The following is a 21,350-nucleotide window of genomic DNA, read 5'->3' as shown; positions in this document are numbered from 1 at the left end:
TTTGAGAGGATAGATATGCTCGCTCCGCCCATTCATCTCTCCATTCATGTCTCCATTCATTCCTTCCTTCATCCATCTAGCATTTATTAAGCACCTACTATGTGCCCCACTCTGTGCTACACACTTATCCCTAAGCTGGGACACTTTTCCAGAGCAAGAGTTCTCGTGTGCCTGAGAGATGAGTTTGGGGGGAAAGGGGGGTACAGATCCCACCAGCCCCTGGGAAATCAGGACTCCAGACTGGGCCGACCCTGCCAAGTGAGGAGCCTCATTTTTCTCTCATTAATTCTTTTTTTGTTTGTTTGTTTAAACTCAGGGAGCCTGTGTGACCTGGTTCCGACAGGCACGGCTCCTGATGGGGCGGCTGGGGTGGAGGGCGGGGGCTGGGAGACTCCTACAGTTGGCCACAGAGTCCTTAGGCAGGCGCCACCTGGCTGGTCTCTGTCTTGGAGGCAGTGGTGGAGACCTCATCGTCAGCCAGTGGGCTCCTGCCACAGCACAGGGTGGTGAGCATGCAGTTCCGGAACTGGAAGGAAGGGCATGAGTCAGTGTCAGGGTCCCCCAAAATGTGGGTGGCAACCGGCATGGTCGGTGAGATTTGCCTCCACCCCCTTCCCGCTTCTGGCCCTCCCAGCCTCCACTCCCCTCTCAAATGGCTCCCTGGAGGAACTTACTAAGCCTTCGCGACCCCACCCGGAAATGCCAGGACCAAACCTCAGGGGGCTTTGTCACTGGTGATGCTCCATGATGCCCTCTGTGTGCCAAGGGCTATCTGTAAATTATCTCATTTAACCCAAGAGTTTAGGATTTCACCCTTCCTATGGATGAAGAAACTGACGCCCAAAGAAGGGAAGTGACTTGCCCAAGGTCACAAAGCTAGAAACTAGCAGAGCTGGGATTTGAACCCAATATGTCTGACTCCATGTTTTCCCCACTGGATCAAGGGATCTGCAGAGGAACCACTGGTCTATGTTAAAGGACCGCTTTATCCCTTCATTCCTCGGAACAAGACTTTTTAGCTCCCTGTCCAGCTGTGCGGAAACTGTCACCTCTTCCCAGGCTTGGGACTTTGACTGTTTGACCTTTAAAGCAGGCCTCCGAAACCATCTGGACTGGTGCTTCTCATTCTTGAGCCAGCATCAGAGCCACCTGGAGGGCTTGTTCGAAATGCAGGTTCCTGGGCCCACCCTGAGCCTCTAATCAGAAGGTCTGGGGGTTGGCCCAGGAGTCTGAATTTCTCCCAGATGACTCTGACGCCCCGGGGAAGACCAACTCCCTGACCATTTTGCAGGTGGAAAGACTGAGGGCCCAGTCAAGAATGTGGCTCGTCCTCCTGTGGCCTTGGGGGACCTGGACCCTCCCGCCCCACCAGCAGGCACCTGCTTGTTCATCATGATGTAGATGACGGGGTTGTAGATGGAGGAACTCTTGGCAAAGAACGACGGGATGGTCATGAAGATGGGGCCAAAGTTGGAGCCCTGGTGGGTGAAAATGTAGAACGCCACGCTGGCATAGGGCACCCAGCAAATCAGGAAAGCCACGACCATGATGATGACCATGCGAGTGACCTCCTTCTCGGCCTTCTGCGTGGTGGCCGACTCCTGCTGTTGGGCAGCCGCCTGCGGGGACACAGGGCCTGGTGTTCAGACTGAGGCTCCTCTGGGACGGGGGCTGGGCTCAGCCCAGTCAATGTGCGTGTCCCCAGCGCCCAGCATAGGACCATACCTCCTTGACTGTGAAGACCAGCTGCCCGTAGCAGAAGAAGATGATGATCAGGGGGATGGAGAAGTGGACCACGAACATGTAGATGACGAAGGACTCATTGTTGACCTCTGGCGAGAGCGTGTAGTAGTCAATCCCGCACGAGCACTGCATTCCCTCCGGGATGTACCTGAGGACCGGTGGGGGGATGGGGCGGGAGGGGCAAAGGGAGACCCACATGTGAGGGACTTGGGAACAGGCCCAGCTGACCAGAGTCCCCTGCCACCGCCTACTGTAGGGCTGGTCTCACTCTGGGCCTCACTTTCCCTCTCTGTAAAATGGGGATAATAAACCTCTCCTTGGTTGTGTGACTGTGAGGATCACATCAACTGAGATAAGCGATTCAAATGCACCTGTGGAAACAGTTTTGTTTCACTGTTCTGTTCCGCGCCGTGTTATCCCAGGACCATAGTCTCTCCAAGTCTCTCATCCCCCGCCCCGCCCGGCCTGCCACTCCCTAGCAGCCGGAGGCCAGGCCTCGGGCCACGCAGGGCACAGGTCGGCGGGGAGAAAGGAAAAGCACTCCCAAGCTCTGTATTTGAGGCGCCCAGGTCTTTCTAGGCCAAAGAGGGGCACACAGGGTAACTAAGGGATCTTTGCACTTTCTGGAAACAAGAGGCTCCGGGGCGCCTGGTTAGGATGTTTGGGTGATTTCAGAGGATGGAGACACTGGACCGACCTCGGAAAACCCAGTGTCTGTTAGCTGTGCCTATGAGGATGTAACCGGGCCAGACTGGAGAAGACAGGGAAGGGGGCCAGAGTTTTTTGTCCCTTGCTGAATTGCTCAAATTCAGCACGGGGCAAAGAACACTAGCCCCAGGAAGACTGAGAGAGGAGGAAAGTGGGGAGAGATGGGAGTTTCCCGGAAGCAGAGGGACACGAGGCCGCCCACAGAGTCACTAGTCCAATGTCCGGAACCACTGTCCACCGCAACCCCAGCTCATCTCAGCCCATTTGGAGATAACGGCCTAGAGTCTGGACAGGACTGCTTCCCAGAGGCTACAATGTCACACCTGCATGAGGAAGGCTCTGCCTCCCCAGGTGCTGAGGCCTAAGGTCAGAGGAGCTGCTCAACAGGGCACTGGACCAAAGAGGATTGGAATGTGGCCCTGGCTTAGTTGCGGATTAGGGGCGCAGCCAAGGTGAAGGGTTGGGGCGTCTTGGAGTCTCCTTGACATGGGGACCAGCCCCATAGCAGCGTTCGGGGCTGACCCTCTCTTCCCTGCCCTAAACCTCAACCCCATGACAGTTGCCAGCTCGGGACCTGGAACCAGACAGCCCCCCTGGCTGGAGGACCCTACGAAGAGCCCCGGAGACCCTTCCTTCCCTTCCACTCGGTGCTGTTACCTGGACCAGCCGACGAGGGGGGGCGCGGCACAGGCCAGAGCCATGATCCAGGTGACGGCGAGGCCCATGATGGCATGGCTCTCCCCGAAGCGGAAGTTGCTCATGGGCTTACACACCACCACGTACCGCTCGATGGCCAGGACCACCAAGGACCACAGGGCAATTTCACCTGCAAGGTAGCCAGCTGTCAGTCAACACGCCACGTGGCTGGACCTGTCTAAGGAGGGGGAGCTCCTCTGAGGGATGGGGAGAGGGAGGCCAGGAAGGCACCTGGGGGCGGGCCTGGAGCAAGGCCTTAGGGTGCGGAGGGCCTGGACACTGAAGAGGGGGTGCGGGGCAGAGGGGCCAGTAGGCCGCGCAGAGTAACTCCTAGGAAGGTTAGTTCAGCTGAAGAGCTCTGGGTTCTTGAGGGACACAGAAATCGGGTCATGGGGTCATGGCTAGACTGGGAGCCCTGTAGGGAGTTTTTACAGAAAAATGTGTCCTTCATGGGGCAACAGGCAGAGTTCCTGTCAAAAGATATTGCAGAGGCAGCAGAAGCCTGGAGTTGGGAGGCCTTCCCTCCCTCCTGGGCAGCGGCCTCTCCCCTCCAGGGAAATGTAATAACATGAGTTATGTGGGACCCTCTCCTAGGAGCCAAGGAGCTGCATAATGTTTTGCTCAGAGAAAGGAGGAGGAAATAATGATGTGATTCAGACATCTGCCCTGCACATCACCCCAGAAACTCAGGAGGGAGGGTGTCCATAGGATTTATCGGCCAAACTAGGACATTTCTGAGAGTGAAAGGGAACACTAGTGAGTATTCCAGGACCATAGTTGTAGCAGAGACGTGTCCGCCTGTGTGTGGCACCCTTCTGGCCTGAGACTGTGTGATTGTGGTCACTGAAGGTGACAAACACCCAGTGGCGGCCAGAGTCCCAGGAATGGGGCGGAGACAGCAGCCTGGACACAGGCGGGAGAGAGAAGACAGGAGGCAGAGCGTCCTTGTGGCTGATGCTAGGCTCTCCCCGTCACCCTGGCTTTGTAATAATGACCTCTCGTGTCTCCTGCTTGCCTGAGAGGCCGTGTGTCCCCAGGGGACGTTCCTGCATCTGAGCCAGGAGACCTAGGCCCTGGTCACTGCCCTGCCATATCCCTAAGTCACTCTTCCCCTCTGCACACTGCAGTTTTCTCATCTGCGAAATGGGATCTAGTCTCTGCAGAGAATCAGTTTTTCAGTTAAAGAAAGTATTTTAAAGTATGGTTCAAAACTACACAGATCACCTCACAGGTCTAACGTCTCCCTGTGAATGGACTCATGAACGCAGAAAGCATTCAAGCATGGCAGAGAGGCTGGAGGCGGGCTGGGAGGCACTCAGCTAGATGCCGGAGAAGGACCGAGCCCATCGCCCAGCACAGGCAGTCCAGTGACTGGAGGACTGAGAGCCCTCCTCCCGCCCCAGGCTGGGAGCCCTGAACACAGGGATCTGTCTTGTCCAGCTCTATCCCCAGTGCCTGGTGTGGGTCTGACCCAGCACAGCTGCTGCGAGGGAAGCAGAATATGTCTTGAAGGGCCTCAGAGACATGGGCTTGAAACTCAGCCCCGCCAGAAACTCGATGTGACCCCAGCAAGGCCCTTGACTTCTCTCATCTGCTTCCTTGCTGGCAAGCAAGACAATGACCCCACTCCAAGTGAGATCAACAGTGCTCAGTGCCCACCCTCGACAAACGGCAGCCTAGCTCATCATCACTGAAGTGTTTGTTGATTAAGTGAGGGCTTTGGATAATGGCCTCTCAGCCACCATCCCCAAGGCACAGGCTGTCCCCAGACACCGCCCCCCTCACACCGCAAGCTCCTGGCTCCTGTAGCCCCCGTCACCCGCACCCCAGCTCATACCGCCCAGGGTGGCAAAGAAGCCCTCCGCGTTGCACCCCGTGGGCCCGAAGACGAAGTACGCGTGCAGAGAGGTGTAGAGGGTGGTGGTGAAGCCACCGAAGACCATGAAGAGGTTGGCCACGGCCAGGTTGAGCAGGATGTAGTTGAGAGGCGTGCGCAGCTTCTTGTGCTGGACCGTGACGTAGAGTGTGAGGAAGTTGATGGGGAAGCCGAGCACGATCAGCAGGAACATGTAGGCGGCCAGCACGGAGAACTGCCACGGCTCAGCCAGGTAGTACTGCGGGTACTCGAAGGGGCTGCGCACCACGCCCGTCTTGTTAGAGAAAGGCACGTAGAAGTTCAGGCCCTCCGTCCCGTTCATGGCTGCGGCCCTTGCGGCTGCCCTGCGGCAGCTCCAACCCGAGGATGTTGCTGAGGCCTGAGCTCAGCCGCGCAGGGCTCCGGCTGGATGGCTCCAGGCTCTGAAACTACCCGCCCCCCCCCCAGGCCCTTATAAAGTGACCTCCCCTCCCTAAGCTCCTGGCTGAATCAGCACCTGCGAGATTGGGGGCGTTATTAATCATATTAATCCTCACTGCTGCAACTGGGGGCCTAATTGGCTTCCAAGAGGGGCCAAGGTGACTCCAGGTAGAAGGCTGCCGTCAGGGAAGGGAGGTGCTGGGGACCCTGGGAAAGGACAGGAGGCCCGCCCCCAACTCTCCTGTCCCCGAGGAATCTCTGTCATCTCAGCTGATGGCCTTGGCCTGGCATTGGGACCTCTGACTCCATACCCACGTCCTTCTGGCTTAGGGCAAGCAAACTTCGTCTTCCTCCCAAATGGACCATGAGCTCCCAGAGGGCAGAGGCGCCGGTTATTCTCTCATCCCCTCACTCAGCCCCTCACCCATTCCTTCCCCACCTAAGTCACCTCCTGGCTCATCCAGTCACCGCATACTGAGAGTAGCCCACCTGCCAGGTTGTGAGCTTCGCAAGGGCAGGGCACTCCCCATGCCAGACACAAGCCCGGCGTCACCCAGGAGCTCAAAGAGCATTTGTTACATTGAATTGGAATTCACTCGCTCACTCGTTCAACAATCATTTATGTGCAGGCCACTGGGGAGCCGAAGCGCGAAGAAGGAGGAGCTTACAGGCTGAGGACGACTCCCGTGTGGGAAGAGCAGCTCCCGGCCCAGGGAGGAAGGCTGCCTACCTGCGGAGATGTCCAGGGAGATAACGTTCTGAGGGAGGGGGGCACTCTGCCAGGTTGCCAAGTGGGGAAGACAGCATGGACTGAAGACAAAGGCTGGGCAGAGGCCTGAGGCCCACGTGGGATGTGGCCTCACGTGGGCTGGGGCCAGCTCTGGTGGGGCTCAGTGCCAGGGGCTTTATCCAGGGGCAGGGGGCAGTGCCTTGGGCAGATCTCGGGGACAGAAAGGTGGCTCAAAAGTCCTCAAAGATGGATTGAAGGGAGCGAGGATGGAGGAGGGGACCAAGGGGGGGTGGTGACCGAAGCAGGGAGGGGACAGAGGCCCTCGGGGCTCCTGAAGGCCCTTGCCTGCGGGAGGTGAGCTGTGCCAAACCCATGTCAGGCACCAGATCCCTGCAATGAGCGAGGCAGGTGTGGTCCTGGGCACCCCCGCGTGAAGGGGAGGTGGACCCCGGAAACAGGACTGGCTGGACACTGCAGCACACAGGATGCGACCCGGGATGTCTGGTCAGGCTGGGTTGGGACCGTGGGCCTTGGATGCCGGGTGATAGGCAATGCCATGAGGGCGGGTCCCAGGACGGCGGGATGAGCTCTGGGGGAAAATGAGGGCTCCCATGTAGAGCAGGATCGTGAGGACATCCCCCAGGAGTGAACTGGGAGCCCGGCCTTCAGGTGCTCAATGACCACGGTCCAGCCACAAATTTTTATCCAGCACCTACTGTGATCCACACGAGGTGCTCAGTTCTGGGGGACACAGTGGACAAGGACCAAGCCCCTGCCTGCAGGAAGTGTCTTTCTGTGGGGGGCGAGGAGCACCCCGCAAACAAATAATGAAACCAATAACAACAGGGTAAGTTCAGACGGCGACTCACTCCCAGCGCACGGTTGTCTAGAGCAGCCCAGGAAGGCCTCTCTGAGAACTCAAGGATGGAAGGAGTTCTGGGCGGGTAGAGACGCTCAGGGAGAGAGAACAGCAAGTGCAAAGGCCCCGAGGCTGGGAATACAAGGCCGGCCAGGGAAGTGCACCAGTCTCCGAGACTTCCATCACTTAAGTTCCCTCTTGCCAGTTTCTCTTCCCACCTGGGTTTCCTACATCTGTCTGCTCAGAAATGTGCCCCCTTCCCTCCAGCCCACCTGGGGCTCCAGACCCCTGTGGTCCCGGGCAGGGTCAGGACTTGCTCGCGGAAGCCTGATGAAATGTGTGCTGGTGAATGAGCCAGGGGCAGGCGTGGCAGGTGGGTGGGGCGTGGCCTCTCAAAGTGCAAGGCGCTTGGCCCAGTGATTAGGCCTGTCGTTAATGAGGTCAAGGTGAAGAGTTTGATTCTGACGCGGCCCTTGGTAGCCAGACGGAAGGAAAGACAGTGGACACCCTGGGTCAACACCAGCCCACACAGCCCTGCCCAGGCCGGGCTGAGCCCTTGACCCTCGACCTCAGGACCTTGCTTGTTACCTCCTAATGCTTATGACAACCTGGAAGCTTTTCATTCCTATTCTGTTCATGTGTCTTTTGTCCATCTCCTAGGCTGTAACGTGAGTCCCTCGGGGTAGGCTGGGGTCTGTCCTGCTCACCACAGGGCCCCAGAGCCCAGCTCCACACACAGCAGGAGCATGTAAATCATTTCCCCTGAACTTGAATGAGCTGGGATTTCTGTTTGTTTCACTGAAGTATTCCCCGAGGTCTGGCACATAATAGGTGCTCAAGAAATATTTGTGGACTGAGGGGAGGGATCGAGGTTACATCAGGAAGTGCTTCCCTTCTCTAAGACTCAGGTTCACCCTCTGTAGGAAAGTCTAATAATCCTACGCTCACAGGGTGAGGAGATGGGGGGTTAAAGGCCATCCCTGATGCGATGGAGCTCTGTTCTGTAACGCATGATAAAGAATTAAAAAATAAAAAAAAAAAAGCTCTTTTTGTTCAGAGGAACAGGCTCATGGAGCGAGCAGGAAGGTCATTAGAAGACACCTACTCTGACCCCCTCTTGCCGCATTTTGCAGGTGGGGAGACCAAGGCCCCTAGTTGGCAGGGAGTCACCCAGGTCATGTGACAAACCTGCCTGGCCACATCTCCCTCCTGCCCCAAAGACAGCTCTCAGGAAGAGCTTCCATTCATAATTCACACCACGGTGCCAATGACAAAAGAGGGCTGCGCTGTGGTGCTGGAAAAGGCCCAACTGAGTCGATCAAGCCTGGGCAGCAGTGGTGGAGGCGGCACTGGGCTCAAGCCTGCGGCTCTCGGTGGCCAAGAGAGCCCCGGAAGGCCCGCTTTCCCTCTCAGTTCGTTGGGATTAGAAAACTCTGGGGATCCATCTGCACGGTAAACCTGACCCGCTTTCCCCACCAGGGAAAGCTCTCACAGACCTTCAGACCGGACGATACAGGTCTCACGGTCCTCCCTCGCTGGACTGAGGCCCTGCGGCCACAAGGCCAGGTGTAGCCCAGCCCTCCCCCCTTCCCTGTGCCTCAGTTTCCTGCAGGTGATCAGTGAGCGTTGCTGAAAGCGTTATCCTCTTCAGAACCTCGTTCAATCCACAGCCATGGAGAGCCCCCGCCAGCTCTACATGCCTGGGGGGCCCACCCATCACACGTTCATTTCCTATTTGGTAGTCGTCACTGTCAGCAACGGTCTTATGTGTCTCCTGACTGACGGTCCATCTCTCTCTAGAAGGCAGGGCCGGCTCGGCCTGTTCTTGGCTACATCTGAGCTCGCAGCCCAGAGTAGGTGCTCAATAAAGATTTGCCCAGTGAAGGAACATCTGCTCCCAGCCCCGTGAGGAGGCCTCAGTCCCCTCTGACCACTGAGGGAAATGAGGTCCCTCGGCAGAGCCGGAATGGAGGCAGGCGGCTAGCCCTCCAGCCTGAGCTCGTTTGTCCCCTGTGTCAGGAGGTCCAGAGAGGGGCTCAGAGAACATGGAGGGCCAAGTCCGGGTGTGGGCGACCTCCTGACCCACTGCCCCCTCTTGGCCAGGCTGAGAACAAGCTGCGAGGAGCCGTGAGGGGTGGTGCCGGGGCCGCTGGGGTTGGCTGTCTCTGCTTCCCCGGGCCAGCCCCTCTGGTACGCCAGGGGTCGGGCTCCTACTTGGCCATGAAGGATTAGGGCTTAGGGGACAGCGCGCAAATAGCTCGTAAGCCTCTGCGTGGAGGTGCTGCTTGGTCAGCAGCCCCTCCTCCTCCTCCTCCTCCCCGCCTCCCCTCATGGCTTAGCCCCACAGGCTGCGTCACCACAGCCGAGTGAGGCCTTAGACTGAGCTGAGAATGTCAAGGGGGGAGAGGAAAGGAGAGGCCAACTCTCCTCTCCTTCCAGCCTCCTCTCCTCCCGCCCCACTTCCTTCCTCCTTCTTCCTTCCCTTCCACTGCGACATTTGGCCTGAGCTGGGTGCTGGGGACACTGAGATGAATCCTAGACAGTCCCTGTCCTCAAGGAGCTCCCAGGCTTAGGAGGCAGCAGACAAAGGGAAAACTAATAACCGTGAGAGGTGGGAATATGCTCCAGCCCCAGTGCTGTGGGAGCCCAGAGGAGCGAGATTTGGACCAGGAGGGAGGGGAAGTTCCCCAGCCTAGGCAGGGGGACAGCTGGGTCCAGGTCCAGGGAGGGAAGGGCCGGCTGGTGTAGAGGCGCTGGGGCCGCGGGATGGGATGGCAGGGGAGGCAGGAGGGCCTACGAGTCCGGGGGGCCAGCTGGCGGCCAGCAGGGGCCACTAAAGTTACAAGCAGGGGAGGGCGTGGCCGGGTTCCATTCTAGGAGATGTTCTGGAGTCTGGCTGGAGGAGTATCAGGGTGTACTTGGGAAAGTGCTGGGTCCAGGGTGCCAGCCCTGCCCAGTGGTGGCCGCTCTGCTGGGGCTCCTACCTGCCCTGAGGGCAGGGCTGGCACAGTGGAAGGTCATCTGGTATCTGCCACCGGCAGCAACCTTGGAGAAGGGGCACCTGCCCAGCTGTTCGAGAGCCACGAGGGGCTCCCGGCTTCGGCAGCCTTGCTGGGGGTAGGTGCAGACCCCAGTGGGCTGAGGCCGGGCTAGAGCCAGGGCCACCTAAGGTCTGGCCTGGGGCTCTTTCTGGGCCACCCAATCCCCGTTTCCTTACCTTCTCCTTCCAGGAACTGGGAACAGTGCTGAGGACCTGGAGCCAAGAGGTCAGGATCAAGTCGCAGCCTGAACCACTTCCAAGCTGCACAGCCTCTGGCAGCCGCTCCTCTCCCCGGGCCTCAGTCTCCTCTTAGTGAGACAGGCATCTCGAGACCCCCGTGGTGCCTTCCTCACTGTGGCATGGGAGGGGCTGTCAGGGTCATCTGACACAGACTGAGGCTGGAACCTCAGTGTCAGAGCTGGAGGGGCCTCTTGTACAGATGGGAAGACAGCCTTGGAGAGAGGGCTGGACCTGGCCAAGACCTTGTCCAGGTCGGAACAGGAGAGCAGCAGGACACGGTGCTCGCGCACAAAGCCTATGCCTGCCTGCGACTCCGTCTCCACTCAATAAATATTTGATGAATGAAAGAAAAGAGAATGTCACTGAGCCTCAGTCTCAGCATCTGTACAATGGACATCCTTGAAGACGGCTGAGGGTTACAGAAGATGATGCATGGAGAGTGCTTGGCACCATGTCTGGCGCTCAGTCAGGGCCAGACTTAACGGGAGCTCAGACCCAGGCCTCTGGAGCTCAGCTCCCCTGTGGCAGCAGAACCTGGCACCGCACACCCTCACCTCTGCGTCGTTCGGCTGAGAGGATGCACGCTGGAGTCTCAGGCTGGGCCCCTCCCCCGCCTCTAGCCTCCATCTGATCTGTCAACTGTGATTGACGCCTGTTAGGTGGCGGGGGGCTGTTTTTTCCCTCTCCTTTCTCCCAGCCATATGCAAGTGCTTTCAGTTCAAGTAATGCGCTAATGGAAATCCTAACACATTAATAAATGTTTAGCGAGAGAGTGAGCATGCATGATCGTAAGTAATTAGACGCTCAACGGAGGAGTCCTGTTGGCACAGCTGCCTGGCTCCCTTTCTGTATCCTCCTCCACCACCATCCTGAGAGATGCACAGGGAGGCAGGGAGGGGACGGTGGGGCAGGGGTCCAGCGCTGGACTCACCACTGCGTGTCCTCTGCAGCTGCTCCCTTCTCCAGGCCTCAGGGTCTTCATCCCTCCAATGGGGACATTTGCCCCGCTCTGCCCACTTCACAGATGCCCTGTAAAGTATCAGTATCTAATCACCAGGGTGGTTTTCCACACATTCCCCGGCAGCCCAGTTCCCTTCTTCCTGCTGTCAGGACTTTGTATAAAGCACTGGACTGCTCGCTGCCTCCTGGGCAGGTAGAGCGGAGGGCGAAGGGAGAGGCCTCAGGACAGGACAGGGGCTTCCCAGCCAGGGCCCCAGCGCCTGCGCTCGCCCCCATGGCGGCAGAATGGAAATCACCCCCCTCCGTCACAGAGCTGTGAGAACTGAGCCAGCCTATGAAGCACGGCTGGCACAGAAAAGGTCCCCAATAAATGTCAGCTCCCCTCCCCAGCTTCCCATCGGCCCTCGAGCTGCCGAATCGGACCCTTGCTGATGCTCAGGAGAAGGGACCTTCCTGGAACCTCAAACGAAACCCACCCGCTCCAGGAGCTGAAGGAAGGGGAAAGCCTGAGGGTCAGCTTGGGGGGCTGGGGGATGGTGGGGAGGAAGGGGGCCTGGCCCCAGCTGGGAAGTAGAGGGTCGACTCCAGAGCCCCCAGGAGCGGCAGCCCTCTTTGCCACCTTCTTTAGAGCCAGGTATCTTATTTTCTTGTTGAGATGGAGCCCCGTTACACCAAAATAAATAAATAAATATTTTAAAAAACCCGTTCCCCTACCATTCCCATATTGCCATTTCGATTAGATTAAATTTTAAGAGCACACAAATGTAATGTTCCTCTTAGATCAAATTAGAAACAGGTGCACTTTTGCATAAGGAAATTAAGTTGCAGACAATACGAAGATTTGCGAAAATGCAGGCACGGATGATGAAAATAAGTAGCCCTTTTATTTGTAATTATTGAGGCAATCTGTTCGCAAAGTGTACATGTTAATGGTCTGACAGATCTGTGGACTCCAGCAGGCTGCCGTGAACAACTCAGAGCCGTTCTGAAAGTAACAGATTTTTTTTTCTTAGAAAATATATGTACATTCTCTTCTCCCTCTCCTGGCACTATTTACAAGGCATGAAATGCCATAAATAGGAATTCCGTGGATACACAAGTCCCCTCCCTAGAGTACAAACTTGATCTGGCCAGAAGACACATTCTGACAGTTTAACTCTTCCTTCGATAGCCCAGCTGCCTGCAAGGCGGCCGGGAGGGGGCAGGTGGTCCCGAGGGTGCCGGTCAGGGGCTGGGGTCATCGATGCGCCTCCGGCAGTAGGGGCAGCAGGTGTGCTGAAGCACCAGCAGCTCGTAGTCCTCTGAGTGGAACATCTGGGGAGAGACGGCCGTGACCCCAGGCCGCAGCTCTGGGCGCTCAGCAGCCCCAAGCCTGGTGGGGGCCACTGACCTTCCAAGGGCAGGTGGCTTGGCAGTGAGTCGGGGCTAGAGCCACCACATCCAGGCCACCTTTGTCTGAGGACTGGGAGGGAGGGGGAGAAGGTCTGAGGCCCCTTTTTTTCCTAAATGAAGTTCAAAGGTGCATCACATTTGCCCAGCCCTCCTGGTTTAAGGGCAGGTACAGAGAGCACAGGGTCAGAGGCAAGTCCACTCCAGACAGCCCATGGAATGCACGTGAGAGTGGGGAGGGCCTAAGGATGGCCGAGTCTCTCTCCCATCTCGGAGCCCTGGCCTTGGCCTTGGCCGCTGAGGGACACCTGTGCTCCTCCCAGATGCCTGGCCTCCCTAAGGGGACATCTGGGAAATGGAAAAGCAGTGGAGACGAGAAACTGGGAACCACACGTGAGCTGCAGGCAGCAGGCAAGGTACCTGGAAGCAGGAGGGGCACATGGTGATGGAGGCGTCGGGCAGGAGGGAGCGGAAGTACTGCCACCGCAGGGGCGGAGGCCAGCGCTTGACGAGCACGTCCCGCCGGCTCATGGAGCGCAGCACCGAGCGGTTCACCACCACAGGCACAAACTCCAAGCCACCTTGCTGTAGGGCAGGCGGGGAGAGGGGCACCAGGGCCCTCACTCAGCCACGGGGACATGTTTACGTGGGTTATGATCCCACAGAGGACCCCAGACACCTCCCCCACCGGGTCCCTCAGTAGAACCTGGCCAGGCCACCTCTGTGAAGGCACCTCCTCTCCCCTGAGTGGCCCCGACAGGGAGTGTGTGCAGGAAAGGGACCCAAGACCGCCCTCCCAGCAGGCCTCATGGGCCTCAGCAGCCCGTCACTCAGAGGGGCGCCCTCACCTCGAAGCTCAGCTTGGCTGTGAAGGGGTCGTCGTCTCCCAGGGAATCCTGGGTCTCGTCCAGCCTCAGAGTCTGGGAAGCTGCAGGAGCTGGTCAAGGACGGGACCTGAGGCCGAGGGACAGGCCCCCCCCTCCACCCGATGCGTTGAGACCCACGGGAGCTCCCTCCAGGCCTTGCGTGGCACTCTCCCTACCAGCCGTGGGGAAGCGCGGCAAGGTCTGTGGAGTGGCTTTCCAGATGGAGGGACAGAGGGAATGCGGGCCGGGGAGGAGACGCCACGGTCACAAGAGGCCGGGGCCATGCCCAGAGCACAGGTGGGGAAGGAGGAGACAAGGGGCTCTGACGGGCCTCTGCTGCCCCCTCAGACCAGGCACGGCTCACGGACCGGCGAGAAGCGCCGTGTGAGCGGAGGCCTGTGGGCCTGCTGGTGTGGGAGCAGCAACGATGGGCCTGGCTGGAAACCACGGCCGGCAAACCCACCAGCTCCTGGAGAAACACTCTGCAGCTGCTGGGTGGTCTGCAGGCACTTGAAGTGGCCTCGCAGATCCTGTTTCAGGGAGAAGGCGGAGAGCGCCTAGCGGATCCCAGGGAGCCGCCCCCTCTGCCAGGCTGGCTGGGGCTCCGATGAGGAAGGGCCCCCGGGGAAGGGAGGCTGCTGGTGCTGAGTCAGGTGCGGGTCGTGGCCCCGCACAGCAGCTACAACCCAGCCTAAGCATCTGACGTTGAGTGTGGAGAGGGCAGGCGTGCGTGCAGACACGGTTCCCGTCTCCGTCCTTCAGTAAACAACTGCCTGGGTGTCCCTCAGTCCTGTTCCTCCAAACGTGGTCCACAGACCAGCGGCATCGGCATCACCTGAAAGCTTATAGAAACACCGGCTCCCAGCCTGCTGAGACCTGCCCACCCAGCTGCTGCGTGCTCACAAGGCCCACCGTGTGCACGCCGCGGCTCGGCTGGGACCCTGACTGCGGTCCTGGCCGCAGGGACACCTGACGTGTGGCCTGTGGCCCAAGCTGTTCCAGGGAGGGCGTGCCCCGGGGTTTATGCTGACACGCTGGGAGGAGCGCCGGGGGTCGCAGGGCTGATGGGACGCAGGGTGGGTACTGCTGGTGGGGACGGGGCAGGTGCGGCCTAAGAATGAAGCTACCAGAGGACAGCAGGCCCCAGAGGACAGGAGACAGGCTCCCGTCAGCGCTGAGTGAGCATCTGGGTGAGGCTGAGCACCCGTCCACGCGAGGTTTCTCTACACCCTTTTGTTGGCTTGGCCTGTCCAAGTTGTGTTTCTGTCCCTTGTCTGTAAAAGTGACCTGACCAGGAGAGCTGGGCCACTGATACAGGCGTCATACGCCGCGCTGGCTGCTCATCAGCCCCACACAGCCAGAAGCAGGGGAGCGCCCTTCAGGAGCCAGGGGGGGGTGGGAGGCCCTCCTGGGTGCAAGGCCAAGGCGGCATCTCCAGTTCCACGTGCCACTTCTGGCCTGCGGGCACGTGCTGTCCCCTTCTGCACCTCTGCACCCTGGCCAGCGCTCTGCCCATTTCTGGCCCTGTGCCTGCTCCCACATGGTCCTCGCCATCACACAGGGTGGCCTGCCCTGCCCTGCCCTGCCCTGGCCTTACCCCCCAAGGCCCCTGCCATCTGGCGTGCTCCCAGGCCGACGCTCAGCCGACACACACAGGGTCTGGCCGGCACCCAGGATACTGTTGCTCGCGATCTCTTGCCATTTATTCTCACGCTTGTGTCTTGGCGCCTCCAGGTCAATTAGGGAGACGGCTTCTTCGTCAGTGATCCCCTCCTCCAGGTAGAATTCAACCAGGTGCAGCACCTCTGCAGGCACAGGCACAGGGAGGGGGAGGGGCTGGGGCTGGAATGCTCTCACCAAGCAGCGTGGGGGGTGGAAGGGTCCCAGAGCTCCTTCCCCACCCAGCACAGGCCTCTCTGAAAGCTGGCAGGTGCAGCACTGCCGCCTGACACATCTGGGGGAAGCAGGCACGTGTGCGTGTACGTGTGTGTGCGTGCAGGCATGCGTGTGTACGCAAGGGTGAGCACCGGGGACCTTTACCCCTGCTCTGTCCCCCTAGGAGCCGGAGGGACTCCTCTCCGAGGGAAGAAGAGAGGCGTCTCTCTGCCCAGCTACCGGGAAGGGGCTTCTGACCCTCGTCAACGTGGAAGGAGCTGGGACTTGAGAGCCACGTCAGCCTCGCAGATGGAGTGCCTGACTAGTGGCGCCTCTTCCCAGGCATTTTCATCAGGCAGCGCCGCACACCGGGCTCTGAGGGGTGGGTGCTTCAGGCCTGGGCAGCACTGGGGTCCTGCCTCTGGGAACCCGGAATGACTGTGCGTGTCAGGCGGGGTGGGGGTCTCACAGTCCCCGATTTCCAAAGGAGGAGACAGGTGCCCCACCCACACGCCACTCACCGTAGGAAGAGGCTGAGAAGACGAAGGGCTGGCGGCAATTGATGCAAACATTGCCCAGGTTGTTTAGCAGCGGGTTGTTGGTGGAGCAGCGGTAGCACAAGGGCACCAGCTCCTACAAAACGCCAGCAGCACAGCGGCCCGAGGGCCCAGCAGGGGTGGGGTGGGGTTCAGCCCCATCTCCTCCCCTGGCTTCAGCTCCCTGGGGTCTGGCGGCTGAGAGGAAAGGCCACCTGGGTAGGTGGGCAGGGGGCACTGGAGAGGGCGCAGCGCACAGGCTCTGCGCCGCGGCAGAGCAGCATAAGGGCCTACAGGGACCACAGCGGCCCCGGACACCCCCTTCCCAGGCAGGGCTCAGCAGCGCGGTTCTCCTGGCAGGAATGACAACCACCACGGCCCCGTTTACCAGTCCCCGTGCTCCCTGGACTGCGCTAAGTGTATCCCCCACGCCGGCTCACTTCTCCTCACAGCCTCGCGCGGGAAAGCTACTAGGCGCATCCCCATTCCACAGAGCTGGAAACCGAGGAAATGGGGGAGCTGGGATTTGAACCTAGATCTGTCTGATGCCAAGTCTCCGCTCTGAGCTTGAAGGAGGGGACTGTGAAAGAGACAGCGGCTGGTTGGGTTGGAGGAAGGCGGGCCGGGGCACAGACTGAGCTGCAGACACTCGGAGTAGATTTGCTGGCGAGTGACAAGCCAGTTCCAGAAGGGGTGGGCTCGGGGAGGGGCTCCTAGGACGAGGTGAAGGCAGGGCCAACCTGGGCACTGGGGCGGAGCAGACCTGGAGCCTCGGGAGAGCTAGGAAGCAAGGGAGGGCAGGGCTGTGGGGCTCGGGGGGCTGGGGGCTGCGGCAGAGAAGAGAGGAGACAGAGAGGGAAGAGGGGAGAGAGTTGGCAAGCCAGGGCTTGGGCGGCGGTGGGTGGGGGCGCAAAGCCCCAGGAGCACGGCAGCCATGTACAAATGAACCCAGGTCGCACCAGGAGGTGTCAGGAGAAGCCTCCTGCCCGAGGGGCCGCGCCCTCACCTCGCTGTCATGGAAGGGCTTGGAGCGGATGGTCAGGCTGCCCAGCTCGATGGACTTCTGGAACCTGGCGGGGGTCTGCAGGCCCCGCAGCTTGTCGTAGGCGTGCCGGGCCAGCTTGTAGGCACCCAGTGCTTTGCTCTGTTTGGCGAGAGTGAAGAGCGTGTTCCTGCCGAAGACGATGTTAAGGACAGTAGAGGCCACTCCAGGCCCGAGAGCTGGCACTGCCCACCTCTGGAGCGAGCCCCGTGCTGGAACGCAGCTCGTGCTGGTGCCGGGAGAGCACGGGAAGGAGTCTGAGCACTGCCTCGCTCATTCATGGGATGTCAGTATATTTCTCAGATATCAAGGCCCAGAGATTTTTCCAGAGATAGAGACTGCGTAGTTTCCATTAATATTTTAATCTTGCTTGGGGTTTCTGGGCCTGCTGATGGCTCATTCTGTACCCTGCCTAGGCCAAAACGGCTCTCTCCGCCTCACCTAGCCTGCCAGCCAGGCCCTAGGATGCCTGGCACCAAGTGCCCCCCTGCTCCAGCCCCGCCAAGGGAGCCTGGTCCCAGACCGCCTGGAGGCCGGTCCCCGGTGCAGACACTCCTCTGCCTGCACTTCACCAAGGCCATGGCAAGCTCTGAGCCCGGCCTCCCTTGCCCCGAGGACCTCCTTGGAACTCCTAGTCTTTGTGCTCGATCTCAGGTCACCACAAAGGCCGGCTGTGCCCAGGCCTGGCCTGCCCTTCCTCCCCTCCCCCCACCCATGAATGCCCTTCCCCACTTCTCCCTAACAAGCCTCAGCTAAACGAGGCCGAGGCCCAAGCCTCCTCCCCACTCTCCTTCCTCGATGCTCCTGTTCCCCACACCCCCAGCGTGGCCCCGCCCACCCCAGCAGTCACATGGAGGCGAGTCTCCTTGTCTGTGTCTCCACTGTGCCTGCTCAGAGTCAGGGACTGTGTCCGGAGCTGTTTCCACATCCCCAGTGGACAGCAAGGGTGATGCTCAGGGCAAGGGTCCAGTCAAACTCTGCTGACTTGAACAAAACTTGCAGCAAAGGCCGGGTGTAGGTCCCGAGAGCCCCTTGGTCTGCGGCAGCTTCCCCTGAAATGTAAATGATGGGCCTGAAACCCTTTAGAGAAGCTAGTTCTCACCTCTGAACCCTCTCCTGGGAGGGTTTTTCACTCACAGAAAGAAGGCAGGGTTGGGTGGGGCTGGGAAGGGGCTTAGAGATAGTGATGTTTAGAAGAGGACATGGGTTTATTACGACTTTTATCACTTTGAGGACCTTCAGGATTTGGGGTCATTTCCTGGTCGTTTCTGGCAGCACAGGCCCTCAGGCCCCTCCTCAGCTCATGGCCCCTCCGTGGCCCTTACCAGACAGAGGAGAGGCTGGCTCACAGGGAGGCCCTCAGGCCACTGCCCCTCCAGCCTGGCTCCCACGCAGGGGGCCTTCAGCTCCTCCCTCCCCCCACCTCACTTCCCTCCAAGCCCTTCCAGGCACTGGATGCTCCCCTGGAACACCTACTCCACGTCTTCCCTGGTTACCTCAGCCTACAGGGTGGCTGTCACCTGCTCTAGGCAGCCTTCGCCAACCTTGGCCCCAGCCTTAGCTGCATTCCACCCTCGGACACAGCACACGCCCCACTGAACCAGGCCCTGACACTCGTCACCTCCCCCATTTGATGGCAGTTTGTCGCCTACTGCCTGGCCCGGCGCCGGGGATGCAGCAGGTGCTCCGCCCACCTGGGCTGAATAAACGCTCCCCCCCCACCCCCCAGGGAAGTGCCCAAGATTCCAAGCCCGAAGGCCTGGCGTTTCCTTCATTTCAGTCACACCCTCATCTGTGGATTCTGGGAGGGCCTGGACAGTGTGTTGGCCAGAGGCCTGCTGCTGGGCCCAGCCCAGAGAGCCCTGAAAACTAATCCTCCCTTGGCGCTCCCTCTTTCTCCCTGGCTGAGCCTCTCGTCCAGCCGAACAGCAGCGGCAGGGCGAGCTCTCTCCCCTCCCAGAGGCAGCTGGAGAGAGGGAAACTTCTGCCAGCAAAGTGCTCTGGCCATGAGACAAAAGGGGCGGGACAGAGGGTGGGGTGAGAGAAAGGATACACTTTAGAGATGCCCAGGGGAGTGTCCTTGGTCAGGCTGTGCAGCAGGAACCTGGAGATGTTGAAGAGCGTTTCGGGAAGGTGGAAACTGAACGGCTCCTCCTGCCGTGAGGAAAGCAAACAGGATTGAATTTCTCAGCCGAGCTGCTGCTGGGCCGGGCGAGAGGCAGACACTAGTAACTCTGAGCGACTTCAACAAACAGCAGACCCACAGTGGGCACCTACTGTGTGCCGGGCGCCTGCAGCCACTGCCCCGGGTGGTCCCCAACCCAACCCTGTGAGGGAAGCATTGTCATCCTCATCGCGCTGACGAGAAAACCGAGGCCCCGAGAGGTGATCGGCCCAAGTCACCAGCTAGAAAGGAGTGGAGCTGGGATTCAAACCCAGGTCTGATCCCAAAGCCCAACACTGTCTTTCTCCCAAGCTCACTGCCTCTGGGATCAGTAATAATTCCATTTCCCTGAGCTCAAGTTGTCTCCAAGTAGCTCTAAAAGAGGAGACCTTTATGCGATTTAAGACACGACCTCCATATAAGCACGTCTTTAAACAGAGGCAATTAACCCTTTGTAGCATGAAATCGCAGGCTTCTTCTCTGCTGTCCAGCAGCAGCCTGACTGTGCGACGCCCACAGATGTGCCAGGCGCTGGGGCTCCCGGCTGCATCCCTCTGCCCCCAGCGCCTGGCACAGGCCCTGACAGACAGGCACTCAAGACACGTGAGTTGAATGAGCAGGTCTTCTGCACCTAGAGGCTGCCAGAAGCTCAACACAGTAGAGCAGAGGGAATTTTCTATCAGGAGGAGTCTATAAAAGATGAAGAAAACCCTGTTTTGAAGGAATCTGGCACGCTGCTTTAGATGACAAGATGAAAGCTGGCCAGCTACCCCCCCAACCCCCGCCCGCCACAGTGAGCACTTACTGGTAATAAACTGACATTTCCTGAAGGGTCTTGCTAGGACACAGTCATCACTGAGCCACCAGGACTTAGGCCCTAATTGGTCTCAGTTTGTGAGGACTCACTTTACATTACTTCTTTGGTCCAGAGCCCAGCATTCTCTCTTTAGTTCTCACTTAGATTTCTATAGCCTCTGTTAGTTCCAAGAACCCAAGAAAACCTGAGAGTGCATCCTTTTCTGGGTGAGAGCCAGGGAGAAGCCTGCCTCTGGTTATACCGCACTCTATGTGGAAGCTCAGAAATGTCCCAGAAAGAGGAGAGTGTGTGTGGGGGGGGGTTCCTCGGGATTCGCACCTCTCCTCTGGGAAGGACGCCATTATCTCAGGAAAGGTCTGATGCTTCCCTTTCCAGCCTGCTCTGAATGAGAGCTGCTCTGCCGGGCCCTGATGCCAAACCCTGAAACACCACACCCACCTCCAGGCCTTTGCTCACGCTGTGACCTCTGCCAGGAATGCCCTTCCTCCTCCTCCTCTTCACTTGCCCCATTCTTACTAATCTCCCACCTCTTGGCTTGGGGGCCACCTCTTCGAGGAAGTCTTCTAAGCGCCTCCTTTGCGGGAACTGCACTGCAGTCGCCTGTTACTAGACTATGAGCTCCTGGGGGGCAGGGACAACGTCTCCTTCAGCACTGTGCCCGAGGTCTTGGCACGGGGCGTGTCACACAGCGGGCATTTGTTGAATGAAGGAAGGGCCCAGTGAAGAAGCCTGAGCTGGGATGAAGGGCCAGGCCCTGCAGTGGGTGTGAAGCTGCCACAAGCTCACAGCTGCATCAGGTCCTGGGGCAGAGCTCAGCTGTTCCAGAGAGGAGACCCCCAGGCCCCTGCCTCCAGGGGCCAAGGGCGATGAAGAGCAGGGAGAGACGGAGCTGGGTCCCAAAGGGGCTCAGGCAAATTGAGACCGGGCTGGGCCCTGACTTCCACCCTGAGTTTGGGGTCTTTAATTTGGAGGGCTTCTTCCCAGGTAAGCACCTGATAGAGATAAGGGGCCCCAAAAAGACTGTAGGGAAGGTGAGGTCCCTCGAGACCACTGGGCCTGGTGCGGGGAAGAGGTGAGATGCAGGGCTAATGGCCTAGGCAGGGAACCTCCCCTCCCCACAAGAGTCATTCTTGCCAGACTTCCCCCAGAGGCAGAGAATGTGCCAGGAGCTCAGCACAAATGAGGGGAAAGAGGCACCAAGGGTGGAAGGCAGGGCCTTTGAGACACCCAAAGGCGACTGCTCAGCCTGCGGGGAGTAGGCCGATGGAAAACTGGTTTGAGGCCTCCGCATGGGGCAGTGGGAAGAGCTGACACTCGTGCAGGGTCACTCTTCCAAGTGCTTCCCAATATTAACTCACTGAATCCTCACAACAACCCCATCAAGTAGGT

The 21,350-nt window shown here is 59.2% G+C and overlaps 2 protein-coding genes across 9 annotated transcripts in view; both read right to left on the bottom strand.

The window, feature by feature from the left end:
* Window positions 1-331: 331 nt before the first annotated feature.
* Window positions 332-11,309, bottom strand: RHO (rhodopsin). 2 transcript variants are annotated; one of them, XM_036868960.1, is made up of 6 exons: window positions 11,244-11,309; window positions 4,985-5,297; window positions 3,109-3,277; window positions 1,726-1,891; window positions 1,380-1,619; window positions 332-526 (listed from the first exon to the last, which is right to left on the bottom strand). In XM_036868960.1, exons 1-6 carry the CDS (start codon window positions 11,292-11,294, stop codon window positions 416-418), a joined length of 1,050 nt encoding a protein of 349 aa, XP_036724855.1. In that variant the 5' UTR covers window positions 11,295-11,309; the 3' UTR covers window positions 332-415. The 2 variants fall into 2 exon arrangements, with proteins under 2 accessions (XP_036724855.1, XP_036724856.1); XM_036868961.1 differs by lacking the exon at window positions 11,244-11,309 and having other exon boundaries at window positions 4,985-5,345.
* Window positions 11,310-12,134: 825 nt separating this feature from the next.
* IFT122 (intraflagellar transport 122) overlaps window positions 12,135-21,350 on the bottom strand; it is a 67,792-nt gene continuing 58,576 nt past the window's right edge. For 3 of the 7 annotated variants that reach the window (XM_036868959.1, XM_036868952.1, XM_036868953.1), the window contains 7 exons: window positions 19,034-19,134; window positions 16,945-17,110; window positions 15,924-16,035; window positions 15,207-15,332; window positions 13,510-13,589; window positions 13,082-13,246; window positions 12,135-12,586 (listed from right to left, as the gene is read on the bottom strand). In XM_036868959.1, coding sequence (XP_036724854.1) covers window positions 12,497-12,586; window positions 13,082-13,246; window positions 13,510-13,589; window positions 15,207-15,332; window positions 15,924-16,035; window positions 16,945-17,110; window positions 19,034-19,134 — 840 coding nt within the window. In that variant the 3' untranslated portion in view covers window positions 12,135-12,496. Of the gene's footprint in view, window positions 12,663-13,081; window positions 13,247-13,509; window positions 13,590-15,206; window positions 15,333-15,923; window positions 16,719-16,944; window positions 17,111-17,839; window positions 18,033-19,033; window positions 19,135-21,350 lie in introns of those variants that run through there. The other 4 variants (XM_036868954.1, XM_036868956.1, XM_036868957.1 and 1 more) reach the window with 4 other exon arrangements.

This window comes from Balaenoptera musculus, chromosome 11, assembly GCF_009873245.2.
Source record: "Balaenoptera musculus isolate JJ_BM4_2016_0621 chromosome 11, mBalMus1.pri.v3, whole genome shotgun sequence".
Lineage (NCBI taxonomy): Eukaryota > Metazoa > Chordata > Mammalia > Artiodactyla > Balaenopteridae > Balaenoptera > Balaenoptera musculus.
Note: the sequence above shows the minus strand (reverse complement) of the source record. Positions and strands in the feature narration are given on the sequence as shown.

Bases quoted from the DNA above. Each gene is read 5' to 3' on its own strand.
- RHO (XM_036868960.1), bottom strand. From the start codon at position 11,294: ATGAAGACCCTGAGGCCTGGAGAAGGGAGCAGCTGCAGAGGACACGCA. The intron at 3,278-4,984 runs GTATGAGCTGGG...GCTACCTTGCAG, and splicing joins CTTCTTTGCCACCCTGGGCG to GTGAAATTGCCCTGTGGTCC. The intron at 1,892-3,108 runs GTAACAGCACCG...ACCGGTCCTCAG, and splicing joins CCCCTCGTCGGCTGGTCCAG to GTACATCCCGGAGGGAATGC.